Here is a 19,753-nt window from a genome sequence, read left to right as displayed (position 1 = left end):
TTAAGGATTTCTGTCCACGCAATAGGCTAAGCTACTATGCAAGTAAAGTGACAGTACCTTGTTATTTTATAGGAACTGCACACTAAAGTGTTCTCATCCTGCCTAAATAGTCCTCTGCTTGGGTTGGAGATAGGAATATCATGAAAATGTGAGTTCTCCAATCTTAAAAAACTAATAGGAATGATGTAATGAAGGTAATCAAGGTGTACATTTTCTCACACTGCCCGAGGGGCAACAGAACTAACAGGGCAGCCAAGAAGATGTCAATCAAGTCTGAACCTGACCAAATAATCCTTAGGTGGTCTAATCACATAAGTAGGGACACCTGTTTGAGTACATTGGGGATGTGAAGAGTCTAAAAAACATGCAGTGCTAAACCTCCTAAACCTTCCTTTGTAGTATTGTGAAATAAAGCCTATTTGAGTCAAAAGTGAAGATGGACATAGTACAAGATATCAAGTGCCTGTATGTCTGAAGAATAAGGTTATTAGGATTTGTGTACTCTATTATTGTGAGGATGGGCAGGTAGTTTTATTGCTATGCCAGTAATGAGTCTATATGCAATGCAAATGTCCACATTTTACAAAAAATACAATGATATAACAATACATCTCTTCAGGATATATGTTATAATCACACAAAAATGAATGAATATAACATCAACAGCTGAATGGACATAATTCAAAATGTTTTACCTGAAAAGTCTGGAAGCCACACAACAACAGAATAGAGAAGGTGCAAGAGGCTGTAGGTATGACACGAAGGGATGGAGATTTGCAGAGCGGTAATCAGAAGGACAGGGTGAGTGGAGATAAATGAGTGAACAATGAGTCAGTGAGAAAGGCAATTATTTAGCGGGAGGAACACACTGAAAGGAGGAGAGATGGGACGCAGAAGAGAGGGCAAGGAGAGAATGACAGGACAGAGACAAAGAGAGGCACAGAGAGGGTGAAAACAAATACAGAAAAAAGGCGAGGAGGGGACAAAAGGAGGGATAAATGAGAGGTGCTAGTAAAAAGAGAATTTCATCTGTATCTCCCATAATTCACACTGTCAATTAGTGCTCCACATACAGTATTAGATTTATATTTCATTCTGATCTGCAATAAACACCCCATGCATATACAATATTGATGGTAGAACTAGGCTACTGATGGCAGAAACACCAAATGACTGAGAATGAAGAGTGCAGAGTGAAAAACACAAAGAAAAGCACACACACCTTCCAATTAGTGTTCATGTGGAGTGTCAGGTACCTATGTGTGTGTGTCAAATTTGCTGCCAGGACATGCATTCAAGTTATTCCCCATCAATGAAAACGACCCATTAGGCTGTTGTGAGAGAGTTAGCAGAGCACAGAAGGCCTAAGTATGGCCAGATGGACTAACTGGCTGGTTGGCAAAAAGTAACAGGCTGTACGCTTCTTTTTGATTGGCTCTAATTATGATCTACTGCCGTGCCTCCCAGAGAATCGCTGACTAGGTGATGTGTGTGTTGTGTGAGCGCACACACTTGTCTGAGGTTAAACCAGAGTTTTCAGAGGGAAAATAGAATAGGTTAAAGTGTTAAGCAGGTAGGAAGATGTTTGTATTGATGTAGAGAGCGGCCATGTGGTAATGCAACTGTCTGAAGTATCACAGTGAAACAGTTGCAATTCCACATTCGTTCCTTTATGTCAGTAAGTTTATTTTTACAGGCACACCATTGACTAGAGTTCAACAACTCCAGGGAGCCAAAATAAGACAGAATGAGATCATATTCTTACCAGCTCTGTCTTTCTGTATTCAGGTGTCTGCGTGAGTCAGTGTGCCCATTAACTACTGTTGACCTCGTAAAACCTCACTGACAGAGTCATGAGCTAGTTAGTACAAACTCAAGCTGTGCATTCAAACACAGAACACAGCACTCAAAATTCTAGTGGAGATCCAAACATTTTTAAAAATACTGAACATGTCAGGCTTAGTTTTGGAGAAAAGTGAATCAAATCATGTGGAATAAATCTGGTGGAGTGGTGCTGCAAACTGAATCTGGTCTTGTATTTGAATATTTCACCCAGTGTGAACATCATGTAGCTTTAATGAAGAGGTGGAGCAAGCAGATGCTGCATACTGCATATATACTACTGTAAGCCACTGTGGAATAAGACCTTTTCTTTCTAATTATGAAGCTACTTAGAAGGGGGGTGGGGGGGTTAAATAAAGGGATGCTACTCAGAAAGGACTTATGGGTAAATCCATTAATGGAGGAAACATACTAAAACAAGGTGCTGACTAATTGATGCCTCAAATTTTAGTTAATGCTGTCTGCTATGTTGAAAATCTGATGGCGGATCTTGGATGGAGCTCAAGTTTGGTGAGCAAACTGCCACAAACACACTTGTCTTGATTGCAAGACTTAAACAGAACAAGAAAAGTTATATATGGAGAATCCGTCTTCTTATTAGAAAAAACTTGACTGAAACTGACTTTGTATTCAGGGAGAAATGTGTCCCACATGAAGTATAAATCTGTTTTAGAACCAGTGTTCAACTGTAATCAGAAGAACTGCATCTTAATTCACTTACTGATTGTATTTCACAGTTCATTCTCAACCTTTAAAACAGCAGTTGATCAACTGTCTACACTCAAAGTACATTTAGTAGCATTTTGAAGCTTTTGATCGGACTACACAATTTATTCCTCAGTTCAAACTAATTCTTCCTCAGCTTTGATTCTTGACTTACTATTCACCTGGGCATCTCCATCTCCTGAGCATGAATGTGTGATATGATCAACAGCTACTAAATGGTCCTTAAGATGAGATTGTCTTGTCAACCACTTTCTCATTGGCCTCATCACTTGGCTGGTGAGAGAAAAACGGATGAGAAAGAAAAGAAACTGATATTACTGATAAAAATTACAGTTAATACAATTATAAAAAAGGCAATCAGACAGAGAACAAAACAAATACATTTCCTCCTCTTTTTCCTTTTTTTCTCCTTCCTACTTTGCTTATTGTGCCTATTTCTTTTCCTTTTCTTCCTCTCTTATTCTCCCTTACTTATGCCCAGCTTATTCTTCCTTCCTTCCTTCCTTCCTTCCTTGCTTCCTTCCTTCTTTCTTTCTTCTTCTTCTCTCTGCCCAGTTCTGCTCTTCCTTCCCCCGCCACTCCTCTTTCGTCCTCTTTCAGTGGGAGCTGCTCTACATGCCAGGCCTCTCCCCTTGCCTTCTCTTCTCCTCCAAACTCTAATCAGATCAATTCACTATTCCATTCACAGGGATATAATAAGGTGATTATGCATGGGCCCCAAGCCGCTCCTACCCACACTTTCACTTGCACACTAACAGACACACACACGCGCACCCTGCCCCTTTAGCGCTGGTGGAAGTTGACGTTGCATTTCCCTTAAAAATTCTGTGGATGTCCTCCATCAGAGAAAGCTGGCAACCTGGTGTGTCCCCCCTCCCACCTCCAAATTAATTTGTCTCTTCACTTCTAATCAGTGTCAGCATAGAGGAAGGACGCAGAGATGGCAGAAAGAGGGAGAGTTATTGGAAGCCAGAGCAGGACTGAGGAAAGCAAGGATGGAAGTGAGGAGTGGAGGAAGATGCAAATGTGCATCTAAAAGTTTGATTAGAGTACACCAAGAGACCTCTTTGATCAAATCCCAAAAGCTCGACACGCAGATGTTTTCTAATAGGGATGACCTCTACTGTTGTAGAGCAGCAGCCAACACAGTCTGTGCTTCTTTACCCACCTGTTAAGCATTCATCTCAAAAGAATACAACAAGTTTGGACAGACTGGTGTTACCTGTGGGGCATTTATAACAAAATAATACCTGTATCACAAGCTGATAGATCCATGTTTTAGCATAGAGCAATGTTGTATATTGTATTGACATTGAGTACATGTTGAATGATAGAAGTTTTGTTAAAAGTAATCAAACTAACCTTTGGCTAATATATAGATGTTAGGTTATTTTATTATAAGGTGTGTAGATCAATGCATTTAAAAGGAGGGTAACTGATACTGAGATATTTGTGAGAAACCACAATTTTGTCCACTGGAAACAGGAGTCAAATTCCTTGTGGCCAATAAAACTGATTCTGATTCTTTGCAGTCATTAAAAAAATGTTAAAATAATTTCTTTAAGCCAACATGGACAAAAAATCCTTACTATGCTACATCTGCAGATGAAGATAATGTGATATGATCGAAAGACTAAATGAATTCTTAGGGGAGATTGTTTTCAAGGTAAAGAAATAACATATTTCCTATCAATTATAATAGCTGTATGGACAAAATCCACAAAAAAGATTCCACACACCAGTATGTCTGAAGTTTCTAACTAGTTATAGAACATTTTATCAAAAAGTAGATAAAGTTCCAGTGTTGCTGTGTTGGGTCAAAATGTGTGTTTGCTTATATAATGTTTGAGCTGTAAGTTTAAGATATTGCGCTCAATTTTGTCTTTTTTTTGTCCCTAATGTAGCTTCCAACTATTTAAGGCTCTTCTTCATAGAGTACTAAGGGTACTATGTAACACTCATCCTTGTTAACTTATGTCTGGAGTTTTTGTGTAAAGCACAACTAGTTGTGTCTTTCAGCTTACACAGCAGATGTTGTGTTAATATATTTAATTAAATGCATTGTTTCGTTTTTTTTACACAGGGTTTTTATACATAATTTTATTTTTGTCTTATATGCTAACTGTCCTCGAGACTTTTACACAAAAATGCATAAGAACATTGTTGTATTTGATAATAATCCCCTACACAAAACTTATTTTTATCTGTAGTATTTGTATAAATTGTATTATATTTAAAAGTTATTGAATGGTACAGTTTCACTATACATGACCAATAAACCAATCTCCGATAATCTAAAGCCCTCAGTAAAATAACACAGCGTGGCTTGTAGCCCATTTACCAAAACCTGTTTGTTTGTGACAAAAGAAAGCAGAAAAGCACACAGTGACAGTGAGGACAAGCAACAGACACAGAGTACAATAGCTTACTATTGAGACAGAGAGAGTGGGTGTTATTTTGTACAATGTCCTAGTCTGGGATCCACCAGGACACACCTCAATGCAAGTATGCAATTTTCAATTCATTTAGACAAGGGAAAAACAGAGAATGAGAGGAAAGCAAATTAAAAAGTCACAGAGAAGTGTTGATGCATAAAATGCCTCAGTTGGGTGATAGAACACCTGGCCATATGGGGGAATAACACACTGATTGGCTGGAAAGTCAAACACTCCCATGAAAGCTAACCATGCAACCTTATGAAGCCTATTTTTTCTCCCCCTGTGTAGTTATGTTACAGCTCATATTCCTCCTCAAGTATTAGAGGAGGAATATGGTGGACACATGACATGATCACATAATAAAATATGTTTTAATGATCATAACATTACTGCAGGATAATAATATTAGATTAGATAAAGGGAAGAAAAAAAGCCACAAGGACGGATTGTCTACTTCACACAATAAAACACAATTTTGCCACTTGTTTGTGCACATGTGAAACATGTATCAGCTCCAGGTAAGTTATTATGAGAGTATAATCAGCAGAAGCAGCAAAATCATCATGTTCATTCGATATTGTGGGTTGTGGTATGCACTGCAGCCTCTAGGGGTTGCTACTGCACCTTAAGAATTCTTATCTTGATAAACCACAGGGGTTTTTTTATCAAGGAAAAGTGGTTCTTCTTATGTGTGCATGTTGTATGCAACTCACTGGCCGTGGCCAGCTTGCATTTCCATTATTGATTTAAAGGACCTCTTATCAGACCCAGCTTCAGAAGAAGAGTACACCATTAGCATACAATAAAAAGGCACAGAGAGCCTCACACAGGCCTCACGTGTCAAACACATCAGACCAGTGCAGTTTAGTAATGAATTGTTAGTAAGAAGGTCATGAAACGACTGATTTATTTTACATATTTTAAACTTCTCTTGCAACTCTTCAAATGCAGAAGCTTCATTAAGACAAGACTCCAGACTCTAGACCATAGATTGTTTCCACCAATGGCACTGTAAAATGCTTTGACTAAAAACTTCGAGAGGAGAGATGGGGAATGGTGGCGTAGAACAGGAAATTCACAAAAAACATACTGTTTACAATTCCACTGCTGGTACTGGTTGCTAGATCCAGGGATTTTCTCATTGAAAACAGCCTCATAATAGATTTTCTATGAAGAGCGAACTGATTTTACAGCCAGGAAATCTGCACAAAATGCCAAAAAGGAGACCATCTGGAGAACCCTTGATTAAAAAATTATGTCTCTTGTGATTTGGCTGTAGTTAATGCATAAATTAATTTCTCCCCCAATTATAAGAATTACATGGAGTCTATCTATTGACTACTGTCGTTTCCCCACTACACCATCCCTCACAGTATGTTCCTTAAATATGAGTGTTGTTATTTTGAATGTTTTAGAATAAAACAGTCGGCTTTGCTGTGGTGAATAGCTTGTGATTTGTTGCTCATCATAGCATAACCTCATGTCTCTTTTTCAACCTGATCAGTTATTCTCATTCAGCATCTTGGCTGCACAGCTGGTCTCTGGGTATCAGGCAGAGGCTGGGCTAAAGGAGGTTGTGAAGCATGCCGGGATAAAACATTTGACTGGTATGATGGGTAAACTTTGAGGTGTGTTTGATTCCTATCTGAAGAGGGGAGGACATTGGGTTGTGTGCCCACAGAGGAACCACTTGCTCTCATCTTGACACTCACCTTTATGGCCAAGATTTCCACAAAGCACTCAGTGATCAGGCAATCCTGCACCTGAGGGTCTATAGACTGAATTATGAAACACCAATTCACCTGGCCAGAGTTCATTTTATTAATACAAGGAAAATTACATTGATGCTTGGACGATTTATTATCTTTTCACAAATGCACCTTGTATTTCCTGACTCACCACCAACTGATCTATTGGCTTAATTTGAGGGTAAGTAATGTCACAATAGCATTTTGGGTAAAGCTTAAAATCATCTCATTATCAGACACTTGTCAAAAATCTCATAAATATCGTCATTGTAAATATTTTTTTGTCAGGTCTCTACAGACTATATATTCCATTTATGGACTGCTTGTTTTGGTCAAAGAAACAAAATCAGAGAGAAGTATCTCACACACTAATCAGACAAAACTGCAGTATGGTCCTAGCGGCAGATTAATGATTGCATGTCCTTCACCATACCAGAACCGGCCAAAAAATTTAAGTACTCTCAGAAACTCCAAGGGAAGACAAGGAAGGCCATTCCTCAGTTCTACCTACTCTTGACTGTGTGGTAAAAGCAATAAGGCTAAATTACACATTATCCCTCAGAGCTAAAGTGTATACTTTGCAAAAGCCAAAAGTCTCAGCATGCAATGACAAATTAAGCCAGTTTTTGCCTCAAGGCTTGAGACAAGAAGACTGTGCTTTTGTATTCTGCTGGTTTGCAAAACAGAGAAAAACAGAAAAAAAACATCCAAAAGGGCTGTCATCTTACATATAAACATGTCAAAACATGCCAATTATATGTCAATTATAGCAATCTGAATTGTAGACTTGCAAGGTAGCACATATAATATTAAAATGCTTATCATAAAAACCTTGGTGTCAGGCCTGATGATACTCAACCGAGGCCATGGAGGGAGTAATAGCTCTGTGTGTGGCAGAGGTCCTGGCACACAACACATACGCATACTGTCGGCCTAATCTTCAGCATTCATGTCACGGTTGATTTGATGGAGGGAAAGGGAACGTGCAGCTACTCAAAACAGAACAAATCAGGACAAGAAAATAACCTGTAATTGTACTCCCAGTAATCTATTGTTTACTTGCCAAATCACCATATCTCTTGAAACTGATTGAATGGTATAGGAGGTAAACCACTCATCCAACTTAGACCCAGACATTCATGACTGCGTTCTTTTTTCGTCCCAAGCTCCAGCAGCCAGGAATAACTTTAAGAGAGGAGCTTGACAGAATGAATCCAACTTATTTTCAATCTGCTGTCATTCTGAGATGAGGAGTGACAGTGCAACGTGAATTCAATGGACTGCATTTCTGTCTGGTTCAAGCAATTATAATGACAGAAATGCGAAATGATAGTGTTTTTCCTTTTGAAGACGTCTCATAGTGAGAATCTGACCACACAGAGAATGGAGGATTTAAGGGCGGTGAAGTACAAATCGTAAACATTGATTTCCATCAGAATTCAGCGAAAGTCACTTTCATGGGGATCAGTCAGTTTCTGCTTTGAGGACTAGGAGGATAAGCCACTGAAAGAGACTGATTATATCTCAAATAAACAGTGGTTGTCATCACAGAAATCCCCAGACTTCTGTCTATCTGGTGTCTATCTGATATTAGTGTTTGACTTACTACTGGAGCCAGTTTTGCTCTAAAATGCATAGAAGTAAATGTCTTTGGAATAATCCTGGAAAGAAGTAAAACGATATATTTCTCTCTGTGTATCTTGAAACACTGGAAAATAAAAAAATGTACTAGCATAAATCTCTATCATAAATTGTTTAATTCATGTTATAATCAATGACTATTGATGTTGCTCATTACAGGCGTTGACTGTTAATGTTGTGTGTAGATGTTAAGACTATTTAACTCCAATCTGCTAAAGAGCAAATCAAATGAATGTGAGAATAACATGAAAAATGGGCTTTGCAATACAACTAAGAATTCATGGTAAAATGGGTCTACCATAATGAAGGCAGTGATAAAGAGCAGCTTTATACGTTCTGGTCAAGGTGCCTCTGACCATCCTGCAGTGAATGATAACTGAAAACCAGCCATGAAATGAGGATGAATCAAAGTGTTAATAAAACAGATATACAGTAAGAGCATCAGAGCTTGGTGTAGGAGAAAAAGGGGGAAATGAGTGAAATGTAACAATAGAACACATTTTTGCAGGATGAAACTTCTGATTCTCCATGCATCTATTTGATGAGAAACTCTAGATGCTGTGTCCTTTTTTGTACAACAAAAAATCATGATAGTACAAGACATGATAATATATCACAGTATGAGAGAATTTGATAAAACACAAGTACTGTAGCACTTCATACTGCAGATTTGTGATTTATGCCTACAGGCGAAATAACAAACACCTCTCGTATTTTTGTCAAAATTGTCTGCATTTTGAGAGAATAGTCTATCTGAATTTTAAAGACCAGCAATTTGTCTCAGTGGGCGGCTGCCAAGATAAACATCGAAAACAAGTAGAACAATGCAAAATGGGATATTGTTGTACGATGCCAACTGAGGCTGACTTCCTCCTTTTTGGTTGAAACCATTACATTTTAAATATTTTTATCCACCATTATAGTCTTGGGTTAAAATGCTTTGGCGTCCATGTGTTCATGTCTGTTCTCTAGTATTACAGATAACATTTAACAGAGGTTACTGTCTGTGTATAACTAAAAATGATTCTTTATACCGCCAATGATTACCTTTTGTCGATCTAAAAATCTAATAATCAACTGTAAATGACCTCTTAATCAGATAGTCACAGCTTTATCACGCTGCTGTGTGTGTCGTTGTCTTACATTACATGATATGTCTTACAGTAAATGTCTTGTGCAAAAATGTCAGTGCATATTTGTTGTACCAACCCCAACACTATGTCTGGATAGATGTGTAATATAATGGTTGACAGCTCTTAATACAAGGCCTTGGTAGTGTTAAGATCCTTGCTTGACCACTTGAGATAAATCCCTTTCAAGTGACATTTTGAGTAAGATAAAGTTACTTTCATGGTCACTGGCCAAAGCACACCATTAGCATTCAGCGTGTGCACAGCCTGCCTCTAACTGCAAGCCCTCCACTCATGACTGCTGCGTGACTACAAAGGATGAATACAAACTCTCTTTATGCAACATAAAAGTGAAAGATTGCAATTCCTACATGTCTCTTGCTACTGTGCACAGTGACAATGCTGCAGGTTGTACACAATAACATGACCTTCTTACTCCGACTGATGGCCTTCGGATGCATTCCTTTATTTCAGTGTAATCAAAATATGTGTAAAGTGCAGGGATATCTGTGCAAGGTTACAACAGATTACAATAGGAGGTAATCAGTTTGTAGACATAAAAGTTAAAAGTAAAAAACATTAAAAGTTTAAGTATGAAAGTATAAAAAAGCGAAAGAGGGTTTGAAGGCAAATACAGAACCAGACACAAATTGCACATAACTCATGGCCAGTCTGCACCTTGAGAGAAGTGGACATCATATCCTTTACCTTTATGTGACAAACTCTAATAGATGTATGCAAAGATGACTGTTAGTCAAAGGAGCTCACGTTACAGGACACTCCTGCCAAATCTGTTGTGACACTGGGCCAACACTGCAGACATTTGTCTCAATCGCGCTGTGTCAAAGTGACAGAAACGGGCTTAGGGAGAGAGCTATGGTAAAGTGATGCCAATAATTTCTTTCATGATGAGGTGGCAAGTTAAAGTCATGAGGGTTCATTTACACAAGCATACTGTTAATGATTTAAAGCAGGTTCTTGAAGATAATTGATTCTAGGCTTGGCTTTGATCTACACAAGTTATTGGCTTGTTGACTCCTTGATCCTATATTGATCCTATATTGAACCTACCTACCTATCTATCTATCTATCTATCTATCTATCTATCTATCTATCTATCTATCTATCTATCTATCTATCTATCTATCTATCTATCTATCTATCTATCTATCTATCTATCTATCTATCTATCTATCTATCTATCACTTGTAGCCTACTAAATGTAACAGACAGGGTTTTGTGGAACTTCTTTGCCTACAATCTGCTCAGGTGCGCAACAGCACCATCAGATGGTTTCCCTCAGCATTACATGCTGGATATGTTAATTTCACAAATGAAGATATACATTTATTCCCACGGGTTGTCTGCAAAAATATTTAGCCTATTGTGTTAAAGAAAGCCCCATTTCCGCCAATGCGATGAAAAAAATATCCTGTAAGTCAATATAATGAGAAACTTTCTCAAAATAGTTACTTAGTATCTCAAAATAATGAGATACTAATAAGTCATGAGATAAGTCATTATTTTGAGAAGGTTTCTCATAATGACTGCGTTGCTTCGGAATTTAATACATCTGAAATTTGAAAGGTAAAGTATTAACATAAATATCTGTTTAAGGTCTTAACGTTGCGTTAAAATGAATATATTGAGTATATACGTTCTATTTTTATCATATGATTTATTTTCACTGATGTTGGCAAACTACTACGGCATCAATGGAGTTTCTAACTAGTAGGAACCTTTGGTCGGACGGAAGTTTGTTTCCCGCCGGCGCACTGAGCCAGTCAGACATTCAACACGAGCATTTCCTCCCCACGTGAAACGCTCCGTACATGTGAGGAGCAGCAGCACATCAACAGCGACGTTATTGACAGTATAAAAGGCCAGCCGGGCTCATATTTTCTATCTTATGATTATCAATAGTGCGACCATGGAGTCTGTGGAGGAGGATGAGCTGCTCAGCGAGGAGTCAGAGGAGGAAAACAGTGAATTATCAGACAGTGAGGTAAGTTCAAGTCAACACTGGCTAATGTTAGCTAGCCAGCTGCCTGTGGGAAAAAAACTGGCTTAAAACACGCATTTAATCATGCAAGAGACGAATAATATCGCTGTCAAGCTGTATATAAAGTAGGAAAGAGATATATTTGCATTAATAAGAGGAATCGACGTGTTACCTGTCTCAAAAGTTAGGTTGACAATGTTTTAAGCCTTAAAACAACAGGCAGGTGCGCATGTGGACACTAAAGAGGTTTTTCCTCGCTGTAATCATTCCTCCTGATTATACGGACTGTTAAAAGATCCTCTTCAAATGTGCTTTCAATGTAAGTGGTGGGGTTCAAAATCCACAATGTGTCCACATAGTAATTTTGTCCAAAATGTATTTAAAAGTTTCTGACGCTCACATTCATCAGAGTTAACCACATCAAGTTTATATCCGTCACATTTAAATTGATTTTAGCATCAAATTCCCTGTTTTTGTTTCCCTGTTTGAGCCACAGTGGAAGTATAGTAACAAAAAGAGAGACTGTGGCACTAAAAAGACATTCAATCACTTTAAATACATTTAGCACAGAGAGAGGCTTGTGGATTTTGGCCACCATCATTTATATTGTAAGTGCATTATGCAGGGATTGTCTAATGGCCAATATATATGATGATTATGACAAGAAAACCCTATTTCAGTGTTAATTGAAGCACTTGAACATTGTTTTAAGACAATTTTCTATTAAAATGACATTGTGAAAATAACGTTTTATTTGATTAAAAATCACTTTGTTATAGCAGTATGTGTGTTTGGTTGCAATACATGATATGAGTGAGTATATCTAATTATTGTTATTGTTTTCTTCAGCTCCAAGAAGCTTTCTCTAAAGGGGTGTTGAAACCTGGGATGAACGTTATGGTGGACAAACCCAAAAAGTTCATCAATAATGTGGTGAGTGAGATGACATCAACAAACCTGAAAGGTGAAACAAGTAACATGACTTGACATTTAATAACACACTATCACATGTGTGTTTCCAATGTAGGATGGTTTGAAGCAGTGCCTTGCTGACTTCAGAAGAGACCTCCCCTGGGTGGAGAGGCTGGACATGACCAACCTGCCTGCTGAAGACATTATCGCCAAGGCTGAAGGGAAAGTCCCAAGTGCGACCAATGGAGATGTCAATGCAGAGGATGATTTTCAAAGGGAAATGTTCTTGTGAGTGTCTGTGTGTGTGTTGAAAATGTGATTTTAAGTCATAGAGTCCATTCAACAGGTGCATCACTCCAAGTATTACACTCTTGATTGACAATGTTGGAAAATGCTGCAGTTAACAATCTGTATTATCTGAAGAGTATTTTAGCAACTGTTTAAGTTGAACTAGATCATTCATTTAGTCTGCATTTCATGGATTACCACATCTTATTTTGGTGTTGAAAAGCAATATAAAAAATGATACTGGTTCATAAATCATGCTTTTCAGGGATAACAACAAAATCTCTATAACAATATCAGTTTACAGGTTGCAAGTTTGCTGCTTTATTCCTTTTGCTAAAATACATCCAACTCCACAGAATTAACCTGTAACCCCCTCATGATAAATTTGTTTAACTCGCAGCTATCGTCAAGCTCAAGCTACAGTTCTTGCAGCGCTGCCCCTCCTAAACAAGCACGGTATATCCACCAAGAGGCCCGAGGATTACTTTGCAGAGATGGCCAAATCAGATCAGCACATGCAGAAGGTGAGCAGTTTGTACATCGCAAGGGTTTGGTCTCTTACCTGATTACACAGGTGTTGTTTACTCATAATTTATATAGTATTAGGATGGAAAAAACTTAAGTTTGCTAACTACAAACGCTACAGTTGTTCAAATTTGTACCTAATCATGGGCACAGTTGCACCCTCTCAGCATCACATTTTAATTAAAATATTCAAAAATAAAAATGTTTTTCTTTTCCACCGTCCAGATCAGGAAAAAGCTGATTTCAAAGCAGGCGATACTGGAGAAGTCAGAAAAGGCCAAGAAACTACGCGAGCAAAGGAAGTTTGGCAAAAAGGTTGGTCCCTGTTTAAACTGGCTCTTTATGTATATTCCATGTTATTTTACTTCATCTAATAAGAAGTAGCAGCAAACATGGAGGATAGAAACTATAGTGTCTACATTAGATCATCCTCGTACAAATCTTCAAAATACCTTTTTGCATGCCAGGTCCAAATTGAAGTGATCCAGAAGAGACAGAAGGAGAAGAAGGCCATGATGACGGCAGTAAAGAAATACCAGAAAGGTGGGTTCATATCCGTTTTGAAAATCATTTGATAATTTCCACTGCACAAACAAAGGTGAAAAGTGAGTTGCTGCTAAATGTTCTGCAATGGTACAAAAAGCAGCAGCCCTTGTTCATGGTTATTAATGCAGAATAACATACAGCTGTTTACCCGCTGTTCCCTAAAATGTGTGATTGTTTTCCAATTCAAGCCAAGGTTTAATATTTCTGATCATCCCCGTTCTTAGGAATGACTGACAAGCTGGATTTCTTGGAAGGAGACCAAAAGCAAAAGGCCGGTAAAGACTCTTCTCAGGGCCCCAAGAAGGCAGTAAGCAAGAAGGGGTAAGTTGTTCAGTTTCGGCTGTGTGCAGCACTGAACATCAAGTTTGGTGTTTCGTTCTTCTTTTTCCTGTTATGTTTGTGGCATTTTCTCAAAACCTTTAACGTGACTGTTACTTCAACAGCCCCAACTCAAAGAGAAAATATAAGGACCAGAGGTTCGGCTTCGGAGGCAAGAAGAGTGGAAAGAAGTGGAACACCAAAGAGAGCCACAACGATGTTTCAAGTTTCCGTGCAAAAGTGGCTAACGCAAGGGGCGGAAAAGGAGGAAAGAAAGGCAATGCAGGGAATAAAAATGTGAGTCAAACACACAAACACTGCTGACTGATTTAAGAAATGTAGAAATCTTTCTCAAGGGAACTGGTATAGTTACTATACCTCACTGCTAATGTTGGCTGGAAAGGAGTGTGCGTGTTGTTTTTTTCTTCATGTCATTGGTTAAGAGATGTGTGATGTATCCTAGTGCTACACTACTCTGCACTGTATAATATAACTTGTATTTTAGCCAAATTAGCCTCTCCACTCTGGGCCCATAAAAAAGTTTAAACGCTTTACAAAACCAAACTGCAGACTAGACCAGCACTGAAATACTACAACTTCTAGTTAAACAGCTTTTCTATTCTAAGCTTGCCAATTTAGATGCCTGAAATGAGGAAGGGAGGGTAGTAATGATATATAGTAAGTGAAAACAACATCTTTACCCTTCAAGTACTTTTGGGCCAAGGATTTAAGTGATTAAGTCTTATATAATACCATTTTTAAGCATGAAGCACTTACAAAATGCTATGTATAAATAGAGGACTTACAACATTCGAAAAGTGATTTTAATTTTTTAAATTTACCTGTTTGCTTTAGTGATATAATTTGGAAATATGGAAATAAGGCTACACTAATCTTATTCTCAACTAATTATTACACTGTTCTGATATATTTAAATATGTTAAAACTAGACATGATTACCACACTATTGATTCAGTTTTCTTTTGGACAGACTGGAGCAACGTTTATAAATGTGCATGTTAACTCTGACAAACACAAAGTTAATAGTAGTTCAAAATGTAACTTAATGAATTAGATTTTTAATTTATTATTAGTGCTACGCAGACTGTCACATTATCCTTTGGTTTGAAATATTTTGAGTGGTTAAATATGCAGCATGTTGCACCAGTGCATTGGTCAGGTGTCTCACCACCTGCTTTCCACCCGCACACACATATACATACACTATCTTATAATAAACTATTACATTAGCCTCAATTGTAGTTGTTGCAGACACCAAATAGTGCTGCACTAGAGTTAATGCCTTACTGCATCCACCCTAAAAATAGACACTGTCTATTTTTTTAAGTGGGTAAAGTGGAACAGTGAATAATCTCAAAAACTTTAATTAAGTGTGCCGGTGGGTTTTGGATTTGTTCAGGCACAAAGGATCAGGGTCGCTCTTGTGTGGCACAGCTCTCATCTGCTTGTGGCTGTTTAAATACAGACAACAGGAGAGAACCTGATTGTCCTCTGCAGAGGCATCACAAAAAAGATGACTGAGTGATTCAGAAAGTAGGACTGCATCTGAGCCCTGATGGTTCTTCCAGTGACAAAAAGACAGAGGTGTATTAGCATATACTCTGGCCATTAGAGGCTGCTGAATCACCTTTCAAACCAATACAGTGATTCCAGATTAACACGTTGAAAATCTTGACATTTGAATCTGTAACTGTGATCACAACCTAGTCTTTCAGACTCTCAAACGATTAAAAAAAACAATAAGGTCAAGGTCCTCAAATGGATAATGGGGATTTAGTGAAGGCTGATATAGTTAATAGAAAACTGCTCTGTACTGTAGAGAAGCTGATTTTTTTTTTTTTGACTTTTTCTTTCAGAAACGCCCGGGCAAGACTGTACGCAAGAAGATGAAGTCTCGCTCGTAAAAACAGACAGAGGCTGATCAACAGGCTGGAATTTGGACTTTGCTTCTAGACAGGAACGTGGACTCTTCTTTTTCACTTTTGGAATAATATGCCTTCCATAAAGTGTGTATGGATTGATATGGAGGACTATTTTTACCCCCTTCAAGCTACACACAAAAATGGAGAGAGAGAGAGACGTCCTGTCATATTGCTGAGGAAGTCTTTTGATTGGCCATGGTTGCAGAAATGGTAAACCCAAGACTGGACTGTGTTACCTAGCTACCCAATATACAACATTGTACCCCATATGTAATTTCCCCAAGATTCGTAAAAGAAAAAAAAGAGAAAATATAACGGGGAAGAAGTTGTCTTTTTCTTTATTATGTCAGTTTTTATTGTGTGTGTCCATTACTGTCTATGTGCCTATTTGATAAGATGGTTTAAAGCCACGTTCTGTGATTACACCTCTACATGTACACCAACCTCCTTGCCATATAATCCTCAGTGTGTGCTCAGTGGAGTTTGGTATATACTCAGTTTTAGTTATTCAGTTTTATTTTTTCTAACTCAGCTTCTTGACATGATTGATTCTCTCCCATGTGACGTGACATTTTATAATATTGAGCAGCTGTCAGTTTTGCCCTTTCCCATTCATTAATATGATTAGTACGTGATGGCAGAGTGTGCTTTGTGTAGACCTGTGCAAATGTTTCCCCCTGAAAGTGTTTTTCTTAGGTTTGCAAAGATGGAAATAGTGAAAGGGCAGCTTCTGGCGATGACAATTGTATGTTTGTATGATAAACAAATAAATCCGAACAGAGGTGTTCACTTTATGGAGATCTCCAATCTATTGTTCATGGTTTAACTTGATGCACGCAGGGCAGATTCCTTGTGTTTGGTGACGTCGGTGCTGAATCGGTAGTAATTGAATCTCTTGTCGTGGCGGGTGGATGGTATCTGGGGGGGGGGGGATTGGACAGGTAAGAGTAAGATCTGGGGATAAAGTGGATTCAAAGATTATACACTCACTGCCACTTCATTAAGTACACCAGTGCAATCAAATACAACTGATTGACATCAGAAAGGTGATAATTATACTCTATATAATGATTATTATTGAGGTCCTAGTGAGTGGTGATGGTGTACATGATTGTATTGTATGGTGTTCCCAATATTTTGTCCACTCCATTAACACACATGAGGGGGACAAAATATTAACACTTAGATTGTGTAGGTGTACCTAATGAAGTGGCCGGTGAAATATGTAAGACAAGAAAACGCCTGCTTATGCTTGTGTTTTTCCTTTTTTGGGTTTGGGTCTGCCGATATAAAACATTAAAATATTAAACATTGCGAAGACAACATAGGTGGTTTTGGTCAAAAATCTAACACTAATACATTTTGTGTCATACCATGCACATTTTGAAATAGAATCAATAGAAATAACCATGAATGTAGAACTCAACATAATTTTAAGACTCATTTACAGCGGTTTAAGGTCTCAGTTATACTATTGAATCATTTGCAGTTATGGACTAGCCAGCTGTAATGTGAATTTATTTATTGCCTGTTTACAGTCCTATGGCAAAAATACATTTAACAATATGGAGGCTGTGAGGCAACAGTGAAAAGACCCCTGGGACTCTTAAAAACAAATGAAAGCTCCTCTCATGTTATTCTTACATGGCTTTTTGTAACATCCTTGATATTCTCACTGATTTGGCTCCCAAGTCCATAAAGTAACAATTTCTAGACTTCACGTTTGATATGGCCAGATTCAAAATTCAAAAGCAGAGATTGAAGGATTTGTATCTGAATTCAGGTCCTCCAACTGAAGAACATACTCTCTGCTCATCCTGATACTTTGCGGTTTGATCATTAATGATGAAGAAATGTTTAACTCACCAGTGCGGTGGACACCCATCCAATTTCCTGACTCTCAGTCATTGGCATTGTATATTTCTTGGTGGGTTCCTGACGAGCCTCGTGGAAAGCATTGATGAAGTCCACTAGAAAAGAGGAAAGTGCACAAATAGACATTTATTCTCTTCAACTCCATTCTGATCCAGGACTATAGAGGGACTAAATCACAACTCAGGATGGTTAACCCAGCATGCATTTGACACACAAAGATAGATCACATGTAAATCCAATAAAGCAACACACAAAGAGAAAGAGGTAACACACCAAAAGTATCCAATCAATGAACCTGTATCACTAGAATACATGAGTACTGTGATTTGACAAGTACAAATTTGAAGCATCTCAAACACTGATTGAGCAGACATGCTTTACTTCCAGCAGCCAACAATAGATGTGCAAAATGTGACTTTTTTGCATCATTTTCTCTAAATTCACTACTGAGTGGACTGCTATCCAGTTTGTGTACTGTCTGCCCATAACATGCTGGGACAGATTCCAGTTAAGCAGAGACAGGTAGCTATAGTAAATCAGTTGACAATTACTCTTTTAATTAATGTTTTTTTCCTTTGTAAATCAGTAAATGTAAAGGAACAAATACTGATTTTGTGAATCGTGTTTACAGGGTTAATGTTCTATCAGTGTCATTTTGACAATATAAATATATAAAAGTATATTTACCAGTAGTATATTTATATTTATCAGGCTACATATACTGTCCAAATTGTAGAGAGAAATATTTCACGAATTGAAAAAAAATAAAACAATGTGAAACATTATAAGGAGAAGAAGACATAAATTAGATGTATAGATGTCGACAATGCTGTGTCTTAAAAGTAGGTATCGAGCCTTTATCCCCCTTCAGTTTTTAAAGTAAACTTACAGTTTTCTGCAATCACCTCTGATGGTTTCCTGGACATGGGTTTGTCAGGCAGGACATTTACTAAGCGGCAATGGAGACACATTGTGGAAAAAGAGAGGAAAATAGTGATTAAATGCAATGTAACACAACCTATAGCCTAGGCTACCTGTGCCACAAGGCCTCAAAAGCATAGGCCTACAGAGATTTAAGATGTCTAAGCTATCTATCGTTATATAAGCAAATGTTCACTTTTTGTTAGAAAAGAGCTGTATATGTCTTATATTGTGTATGGATTTCGATCACAAATTATACCTTTAAAAGACCAAAGCAATATAGTCCCATTAAAAACTACTGACTGATTTGAATCATCCAGAGTATGTAAACATGGTTTCTGGAAATCACACATTGCTGTTTAGTTTTTCAAAGTTAGTTTTATAAAAACAAGCAACTTCTCTGTTGTGTTATAGGCTAAATAAAGGCAAAGAGGTGAAGAGCTCACGTTTCCTGAATGGATTGATGCTGAACTCGGTGTGGAGTTTCTGGTGTCTTTGCTCTTTCCGGATCGTCTCGATATGAATCGCGTTTTGATGAACCACATCGATTTTCTCTCGTCCAGCCATGGTGTAAAACAACAAACAACACTGAAACTGAGAGACTTGATTTAAAATTAAGAGGTCTTCGACGAGGTGTAGGACTTAACGCTTGATTTCTGTGCATGTTACTCAGCAACAGTAAACAGTACGGCCTCCAGCTGCAGTACCGAGATTCAACCACTAGATGGTGCAACGCGCTCAGCTTTGTTTCATGATTGAGAGACACCGCTGCTCCTCATGGTGCTCATATACAAACCTGAGCTATTATTCTTATTTATAGCAACTTTTTCCACATCAAGGAACCCTAAACTGACACAAATTAGACCACTGGACCTCATATGATAAGATTTTTTGCTTT

The 19,753-nt window shown here is 38.0% G+C and overlaps 2 protein-coding genes across 2 annotated transcripts; one reads left to right on the top strand and one right to left on the bottom strand.

The window, feature by feature from the left end:
- Nucleotides 1–11,347: 11,347 nt before the first annotated feature.
- ebna1bp2 (EBNA1 binding protein 2) lies at nucleotides 11,348–16,853 on the top strand. The gene is made up of 9 exons (XM_062424150.1): nucleotides 11,348–11,530; nucleotides 12,377–12,460; nucleotides 12,555–12,727; nucleotides 13,128–13,251; nucleotides 13,478–13,567; nucleotides 13,720–13,795; nucleotides 14,023–14,119; nucleotides 14,242–14,413; nucleotides 15,994–16,853. Exons 1-9 carry the CDS (start codon nucleotides 11,435–11,437, stop codon nucleotides 16,039–16,041), a joined length of 960 nt encoding a protein of 319 aa, XP_062280134.1. The 5' UTR covers nucleotides 11,348–11,434; the 3' UTR covers nucleotides 16,042–16,853.
- Nucleotides 16,854–16,881: 28 nt separating this feature from the next.
- Nucleotides 16,882–19,422, bottom strand: cfap144 (cilia and flagella associated protein 144). The gene is made up of 4 exons (XM_062424712.1): nucleotides 19,302–19,422; nucleotides 18,824–18,883; nucleotides 17,926–18,029; nucleotides 16,882–16,977 (listed from the first exon to the last, which is right to left on the bottom strand). The coding sequence occupies exons 1-4, from the start codon at nucleotides 19,420–19,422 to the stop codon at nucleotides 16,882–16,884; spliced, it is 381 nt and encodes a 126-aa protein (XP_062280696.1).
- Between the last annotated feature and the right edge of the window lie 331 nt (nucleotides 19,423–19,753).

Source organism: Scomber scombrus, chromosome 8 (genome assembly GCF_963691925.1).
Source record: "Scomber scombrus chromosome 8, fScoSco1.1, whole genome shotgun sequence".
Lineage (NCBI taxonomy): Eukaryota > Metazoa > Chordata > Actinopteri > Scombriformes > Scombridae > Scomber > Scomber scombrus.
The sequence above is the reverse complement of the archived record's forward strand: the minus strand, read 5'-3'. Positions and strand labels throughout refer to the sequence as shown.

What these genes read in the sequence shown, in the direction of transcription:
- ebna1bp2 (XM_062424150.1), top strand. Translation starts at nt 11,435, where the DNA reads ATGATTATCAATAGTGCGACCATGGAGTCTGTGGAGGAGGATGAGCTG. An exon ending in CAGATCAGCACATGCAGAAG is followed by an intron (nt 13,252 to 13,477) that starts GTGAGCAGTTTG and finishes TCCACCGTCCAG; the next exon opens with ATCAGGAAAAAGCTGATTTC. An exon ending in GCAATGCAGGGAATAAAAAT is followed by an intron (nt 14,414 to 15,993) that starts GTGAGTCAAACA and finishes TTTTTCTTTCAG; the next exon opens with AAACGCCCGGGCAAGACTGT.
- cfap144 (XM_062424712.1), bottom strand. Translation starts at nt 19,422, where the DNA reads ATGGCTGGACGAGAGAAAATCGATGTGGTTCATCAAAACGCGATTCAT. An exon ending in CATCAATCCATTCAGGAAAC is followed by an intron (nt 18,884 to 19,301) that starts GTGAGCTCTTCA and finishes ATTGCCGCTTAG; the next exon opens with TAAATGTCCTGCCTGACAAA. An exon ending in GATGGGTGTCCACCGCACTG is followed by an intron (nt 16,978 to 17,925) that starts GTGAGTTAAACA and finishes CCCCCCCCCCAG; the next exon opens with ATACCATCCACCCGCCACGA.